Here is an 8398-nt window from a genome sequence, read left to right as displayed (position 1 = left end):
ATATCCTAGCATTTGATATGTTTAATGCAGTGGTTCATTTAAAATGTTACTATACAGTGAATTCCCCAGATATCTCAGTCATAGAAACGAGGTGCCATAAAGGAGTGTGTAATAAATTAGATGCCTCTAGAGCATTGCAAAGTTCACAAAATAAAAAATATTCTATTGCGTCACTCCGTGACAATAGTCCAGTTCCACTTATGGCGAGACTGAGATTTATATGAACATTGCAATACAATACAATACGGAAATACAGCTATTTAAAAAAAAAAAAAAAAAAAAAAAAAAAGGTTTTACGAGTTGTTACCCCAGTAAGCAGAATTAATGCACTAAAATATCAAATATAAAACTTTACCTCTTGGTACTTGACATGTCACTATTTACAATGTTAACATTTGCAAACAAATAAAATAATAATAATACAGCAATTTATTAACTCAAGTAAGTTTTTTTTTTGTATAAAAAAATAAAAAAAATAAAAAACGAGTGAAAAGAAAAGAAGAATAAAAGATGACCAGAAACAAAAAGCATGAGAAAACACTTAACGAAAAGGAAACATTAAAAAATTAAACATTATGAGTTGTATTCTGTGCAGCATGGAGCTTAAAAAAAAATGTAAAAAAAATTAAAAAAAAATCATAAATGAAAAATATGCAGGTTTGGGGTTAATTGATGTAGGTAAATGTACCACACAAAATAACTGCATTTTTTTTTTTTAAAATAGAGGACTGAATCAATACTGTGGTGTGGTTCATTAAATCTATATATAATGATTGATTTGGTCTGAATCGTATGGAACTCATTGACCATACAAATTCAGGAAAAGGAGTGAGTATTTTTTTCCAGAGTGGTCAAACCAAAATGAATCAAAACTAAAATGAAAACACCCTGGTGATATAACAAAAGGGATATAAATCCCCTACGCTGCTGCCCCCTTTAGGCGTAATTATGGAACTTGCATAGTGGTCAAACTGAACACAAACAAACCATGTGTTTGAGTCATATATTATTATCTATACACATAAAAACATCTATATATTATTTTGTTAATATTCAGAGGACCATTTAAACATACGTGAACTAATTAAAACACACAAAAAAAAATTTGTGTGTTGTAAAGAAGGTATTCAAAGTGTAAAATAAAAAAAATAAAAAAATATAGGGTTTATGCTGGAAAAGTTCAAATTACAGAAACACTACATTTTTACTCCATAGTGTTTCTCATAACAGATATGTATAGTGAACCAACAAAAAGAAATTATAATATATATATACACACACACATATATATATATATATATATATATATATATATATATATATATATATATATTAGGGACAGAGATAATTTTCAAAGCATCCAGATGCACGTAATCTTTTTTTTTTTTTTTATAGTTTCTATGTAGATCATTTCTGCAGAAAAGAAAAGCTAAATCTCTCTGCACCACGTATATTTTAATCGGTCTGTCTATTTTCACAAATCTGGGAAGCTACATGCTGGTTACCTTACTTTACACTAAAGCACAGTGGGTAACAAAGGATAAAATATACAGAAAGCAAAAATTACCATTCTAATAGGTGTGGGCTTAAAATTTCTGATTTCATTTGGCATACGGCAACATCTGCTTTTGGTTTGCATGACAATTTTCATAACAAAAAGTTTAAGAGAGAAATATAAAGAATAACAAAAAAATAAAAAATTCTTCAGTCCAGTTCTACTGCCTTACGCAGCCTGCACAACTCTGATAAACTTATTTAGTCTCAAAAAATAAAATAAAATAAAAAATATTAGTGGTTACAAGTTACAGTGAAATGCATTTCATGGAAACAAGAATAAAAATAAAACAATACAGAATAAAATGGTCCCTTAAAATAGTTTTTTCTTAAAAAAAAATAAAATAAAATAAAAGCACTTGCATCTCAATCTATTTTAATACCACACAAATTATTTCAGACATACTTTACTATTAAAACAAATATTCAATGCAACAGCTGAGAAGTCCTTCGCCCTGTATTTCATGTTGGCAAAGAGATGATCTTGAATGCTGTCAGCAGTTGTCATGGATACCATGTAAAGCGTTGCATTGCTGGCAGGACATAAAGCTATAGGAATTCCACATAATTCTCAGGAATTAGTCCAGTCTTCCCATTAAGAGACCCTTCTAACCATCCAGGCTCCTGTGACGGATGAACTATATGACAGAAGATAAGAGGTCATATGAAAAACATTAGGTTCCTCATTTCACAGACACAGCTAAAGATGCATTTAAAAGGACATTGGGAACTGTGGTAGAGGCTAATACAATGGAAGAGTCCATAAAGTTTGGCATCAACAAAAGTCAATTCTCTGCTCCAATAAACACTATTTTCAACTGTACTGTACATTTTCTGCAGGTCCACTTAACATAGGGTTTCCCAGGCTTATTTCTTCTTATCAACCCAACTCTGTGTCTCTTGTCTGTGGTACTAAGCAGTATGCTGGCACAATAATGGATACATTTCTCTTACTTTAAAGTGTGTTTTCTCCCCACAAATCTCTATATTGTAAGCGGACAGGCAAGGTTCTATTTTTCAAGGTGGTTATGATGGTTGCAATACCCGGCATTTTCCCCGGTAATCGGGCAAACCATTTTACAACTGTCTGCGCTCTTACCTGAGTCGTCGTTAGGCACCGGGCCTCTACTTAAAGGACCACTCTAGGCACCCAGACCACTTCAACTTAATGAAGTGGTCTGGGTGCCAGGTCCAGCTAGGGTTAACCCATTTTTTTTTTTATAAACATAGCAGTTTTAGAGAAACTGCTATGTTTATAAATTGGTTAAGCCTTCCCCCTAATCCTCTAAGGGCTGTCTAATTGACAGCCGCTAGAGGCGCTTGCGTGATTCTCACTGTGAAAATCACAGTGAGAGCACGCAAGCGTCCATAGGAAAGCATTGTAAATGCTTTCCTATGCGACCGGCTGAATGCGCGCGCAGCTCTTGCCGCACGTGCGCATTCAGCCGACGGGGCGGAGAGGAGGCGGAGAGGAGGAGGAGAGCTCCCCGCCCAGCGCTGGAAAAAGGTAAGTTTTACCCCTTTTCCCCTTTCCAGAGCCGGGTGGGAGGGGGACCCTGAGGGTGGGAGCACCCTCAGGGCACTCTAGTGCCAGGAAAACGAGTATGTTTTCCTGGCACTAGAGTGGTCCTTTAAGCAAGTTTTATGACATCCGGCTTCTCTAGAATTGCTGAAGCAAAATACTGCTCATTCATTGCTAAGCACCAGCTAACTGCTTTCAGCCAAAGAATTAGCATTTATCCATACAAATATATACAGTATTGACTCTTATTCTGTTCTGGTTAATGACACCCATATGATGCTTCTGTAGTTTATTTATAAAATATTCTACCAGGAAGGATACATTGAGATTTCTCTAGTTTTCAAGTATGTCCTGGGTGGTTGCTGTTAAACGTCCTGCAGCAAAGGGTTCAAACGCTGTAAGTGCAATGTTTCAAAGTGAAAAGCTGCACATACAGTCAGGTCCATAAATATTGGGACATCGACAATTCTAATATTGTTGGCTCTATACACCACCACAATGGATTTGAGATGCAATGAACAAGATGTGCTTAAACTGCAGACGTTCAGCTTTAATTTGAGGGTATTTACATCCAAATCAGGTGAACGGTGTAGGAATTAAACAGTTTGTATATGTGCCTCCCACTTTTCAAGGGACCATGGAATCTATTGCTGTCAACTCTCAATATGAGATCCAAAGAGCTGTCACTATCAGTGAAGCAAGCCATCATTAGGCTGAAAAAAACAAAACAAACCCATCAAAGAGATAGCAAAAACATTAGGTGTGGCCAAATCAACAGTTTGGAACATCCTTAAAAAGAAAGAACGCACCGGTGAGCACAGCAACACCAAAAGACCTGGAAGACCACAGAAAACAACTGTGGTGGATGACTGAAGAATTCTTTCCCTGGTGAAGAAAACACCCTTCATAACAGTTGGCCAGATCAAGAACACTCCCCAGGAGGTAGGTGTATGTGTGTCAAAGTCAACAATCAAGAGAAGACTTCACCAGAGTGAATACAGAGGGTTTGTAAACCATTGGTGAGCCTCAAAAACAGGAAGGCCAGATTTGAGTTTGCCAAACATCTAAAAAAAGCCTTCACAGTTCTGGAACAACATCCTATGGACAGATGAGACCAAGATCAACTTGTACCAGAGTGATGGAAAGAGTATGGAGAAGGAAAGGAACTGCTCATGATCCAAAGCATACCACCTCATCAGTGAAGAATGGTGGTGGTAGTGTCATGGTGTGGACATGTATAGCTGCTAATGGAACTGGTTCTCTTGTATTTATTGATGATGTGACTGCTGACAAAAGCAGCAGGATGAATTCTGAAGTGTTTCAGGCAATTTTATCTGCTCATATTCAGCCAAATGCTTCAGAACTCATTGGGCGGCGCTTAACAGTGCAGATGGACAATGACCCGAAGCATACTGCAAAAGCAACCAAAGAGTTTTTTTTAAGGGAAAGAAGTGGAATGTTATGCAATGGCAATCACCTGACCTGAATCCGATTGAGCATGCATTTCACTTGATGAAGACAAAACTGAAGGGAAAATGCCCAGAGAACAAGCAGGAACTGAAGACAGTTGCAGTAGAGGCCTGGCAGAGCATCACCAGGGATGAAACCCAGCGTCTGGTGATGTCTATGCGTTCCAGACTTCAGGCTGTAATTGACTGCAATGTATTAAAAAATGAACGTTTGATTTATGACTGTTAATCTGTCCCATTACTCTTGGTCCCTTAAAAAGTGGGAGGCACATATGATGTGGGATTATTTAAAAAACCTTATTGTACTTGTATTCAATTATTGCACTAACTCCATTTTAACTTTATACTGTGACAATCCTCCATTTTGTCCTCCTAACCTGACTTGTTCATTTTAAAACTACATTACATGACAGTATTTCTCAGCACATCTAATACAATAGACAAAGACTGTATTCTCCATAAGGATATGACTAACCCAGGAACTGTTGAATTTCCCCTAACTCGCAACATAGTATAATTTAAAGGCCATGAGAACACAGTAGTAATGAAATGTTCTATTCATAAGAGACCTTGCACCTAACCACGAGATTTGACATCACCGACCGAGTAAAATGACGCTCAAGACCCCTTGTCCCCCACCCGTGTCCGAAAAAGTACCACCTCTTGGTGGGTGGACACGGAACTAACCACTTAGCTTTTGATCCAATTAATTATATTGATAGGTGGACACTAACCCAGACACTTAACAATTAATCCAATTAATGATGTTTATTCACTGATATCTTGATAATCAATGATGACGAAAATGTCTCTTAAAAGGGCCTGCGCGCCCTCTGATTCTGCACTTGCCAATAAATTTCCTCGAAGTTATTTTAACCTGAACTCCGTGTGTCAGACTGAATTACTTCAGCGTATATACGCAATTCAATTCTCTTTAATTTGGACAGGAACAGATAGACACTTAAACATTTTGGTTTACTGAAAAAGTACCATAACACATATACTAACTGTTGTAATTTCTACACCGTTTACCTGATTTGGATGTAAATGCCCTCAAATTAAAGTTGAAAGTCTGCAGTTAAAGCACATCTTGTTTGTTTAATTTCAAATCCATTGTGTTGGTGTATAGAGCCAAAAAGATTAGAATTGTGTTGATGTCCCAATATTTATGGACCTGACTGTACAGACTACAGGCACCATAACCATTTCAAATCACTTAAATGATCATTCTGCTTGGAGTAACTAAGTCATAATTTCTTTTTCTACTTTCCAATGTGTACGTGTATATATATATACACACACACACACACACACACACACACACACACACACACACACACACACACACACACACACACACACACACACACACACGGCCGGTGCAAGGATTTTTTTTTTATTTGACCAACAGCATTTTGGAATGACAAGCTTTCAGGGGGTCCTCCCTTTCTCAAAAGTAATGCATTTCTGAGCAAAAACAACACATACAATTCAAAGTTGAGTTGTATTGAATTCGAAGTGTTTTCACTTCAAAGACTTAAAGGGACAATGTAGGCACCCAGACCACTTCAGCTAATTGAAGTGTTCTGGGTGCTGTGACCTTTTTGCACTTAGTGCTGCAATGTAAAACATTGCAGTTCCAGAGAACTGCACTGTTTACATTGCAGCTCCAAGTCTGCTCTCTGTGGCAGCAACAGACAGACCGCCACTAGAGGGCTCCCAGAATCTAAATCGACCTTTGCTCTGTTGTCTGACGCTGGACATCCTCATAGACCTCATCAGAATTTCCACCATAGGAAAGAATTGAATAATACTGTCTTATGGGGAGGTCTACTACGCGCGCGTGGCCATTGCCGCGCATGAGGATTAGGTCTCCCCCACTGGCTGACGACGGCAGGGGCTGAGCATGGGTGGAGCCTGACCCAGAGCCGAGGGACATCGGCGCTGGATTCAGGTAAGTGGCTGAAGGGGTTTTAACCCCTTCAGCCCCGTGGGAGGGGTGGACCCAATAACCCTATTGTGCCAGGAAAATGTGTTTGCTTTTCTGGAACTATAGGATCCCTTTATAAAACAGAGGATCACCCAAAAACTTCAGTTCAAATCACTGTTAGTCCAATAAAAAATAAAAAAATATATATACATATACATACACACACACATATATATATATATATATATACTCAACTTTGTATAGCTTTTTTTATATTTAAATTGCTTTTCCCACAGAAATCTCAAATTTGCAGTGATGGTACTGCTGCAAGGGATTCTGGGTGGGCATATGCATATGAATGCAACACCAATCACCTTTTGAGTTGATGTTTGCTGTATACAACAACTTTGAAAATCGTGGGTGCGTGTTATACGCCGATATCCCATAATTACTTACCTGTCCTGAAGCGTGGGCCGGCTTCACAGCGCGCACCGCGGTACAGGAACTTTAATTTCAGGTTCCGGTTTCCGGCGGGACTGAAAGGAAGTGTGCACAATAGTGTGCACACTTCCTTTCAGTCCCGCCGGAAACCGGAACCTGAAATTAAAGTTCCTGTACCGCGGTGCGCGCTGTGAAGCCGGCCCACGCTTCAGGACAGGTAAGTAATTATGGGAGGGGAGGAAAGTACACTATGGGAGGGGAGGGGGAGGAAAGTACACTATGGGAGGGGAGGGGGAGGAAAGTACACTATGGGAGGGGGGGGGGGAGGAAAGTACACTATGGGAGGGGAGGGGGAGGAAAGTACACTATGGGAGGGGAGGGGGAGGAAAGTACACTATGGGAGGGGGGGGGGGAGGAAAGTACACTATGGGAGGGGAGGGGGAGGAAAGTACACTATGGGAGGGGAGGGGGGGGGAAAGTACACTATGGGAGGGGAGGGGGGGGGGAAGTACACTATGGGAGGGGAGGGGGGGGGAAGTACACTATGGGAGGGGAGGGGGGGGAAGTACACTATGGGAGGGGAGGAAAGTACACTATGGGAGGGGATGGGAGGGGGAGGAAAGTACACTATGGGAGGGGAGGGGGAGGAAAGTACACTATGGGAGGGGAGGGGGAGGAAAGTACACTATGGGAGGGGAGGGGGAGGAAAGTACACTATGGGAGGGGAGGGGGAGGAAAGTACACTATGGGAGGGGAGGGGGAGGAAAGTACACTATGGGAGGGGAGGGGGAGGAAAGTACACTATGGGAGGGGGGGGGGAGGAAAGTACACTATGGGAGGGGAGGGGGAGGAAAGTACACTATGGGAGGGGGGGGGAGGAAAGTACACTATGGGAGGGGAGGGGGAGGAAAGTACACTATGGGAGGGGAGGGGGAGGAAAGTACACTATGGGAGGGGAGGGGGGGGAAGTACACTATGGGAGGGGAGGGGGGGAAGTACACTATGGGAGGGGAGGGGGGGAAGTACACTATGGGAGGGGAGGAAAGTACACTATGGGAGGGGAGGAAAGTACACTATGGGAGGGGAGGAAAGTACACTATGGGAGGGGAGGGGGAGGAAAGTACACTATGGGAGGGGAGGGGGAGGAAAGTACACTATGGGAGGGGAGGGGGAGGAAAGTACACTATGGGAGGGGAGGGGGAGGAAAGTACACTATGGGAGGGGAGGGGGAGGAAAGTACACTATGGGAGGGGAGGGGGAGGAAAGTACACTATGGGAGGGGGGGGGAGGAAAGTACACTATGGGAGGGGAGGGGGAGGAAAGTACACTATGGGAGGGGAGGGGGAGGAAAGTACACTATGGGAGGGGAGGGGGGGGGAGTACACTATGGGAGGGGAGGGGGGGGAAGTACACTATGGGAGGGGAGGGGAGGAAAGTACACTATGGGAGGGGAGGAAAGTACACTATGGGAGGGGAGGGGAG

The 8398-nt window shown here is 41.5% G+C and overlaps 1 protein-coding gene across 3 annotated transcripts in view; it reads right to left on the bottom strand.

Annotated features, from left to right (window-relative positions):
- Positions 1 to 1390: 1390 nt before the first annotated feature.
- ARHGAP26 (Rho GTPase activating protein 26) overlaps positions 1391 to 8398 on the bottom strand; it is a 431709-nt gene continuing 424701 nt past the window's right edge. For all 3 annotated transcript variants that reach the window (XM_063447382.1, XM_063447384.1, XM_063447383.1), the window contains one exon: positions 1391 to 2192. In XM_063447382.1, the coding sequence (XP_063303452.1) occupies positions 2104 to 2192 (89 nt within the window). In that variant the 3' untranslated portion in view covers positions 1391 to 2103. The remainder of the gene's footprint in view (positions 2193 to 8398) is intronic.

Source organism: Pelobates fuscus, chromosome 3 (assembly GCF_036172605.1).
Source record: "Pelobates fuscus isolate aPelFus1 chromosome 3, aPelFus1.pri, whole genome shotgun sequence".
Taxonomy (NCBI): Eukaryota; Metazoa; Chordata; class Amphibia; order Anura; family Pelobatidae; genus Pelobates; species Pelobates fuscus.
The sequence above is the reverse complement of the archived record's forward strand: the minus strand, read 5'-3'. Positions and strand labels throughout refer to the sequence as shown.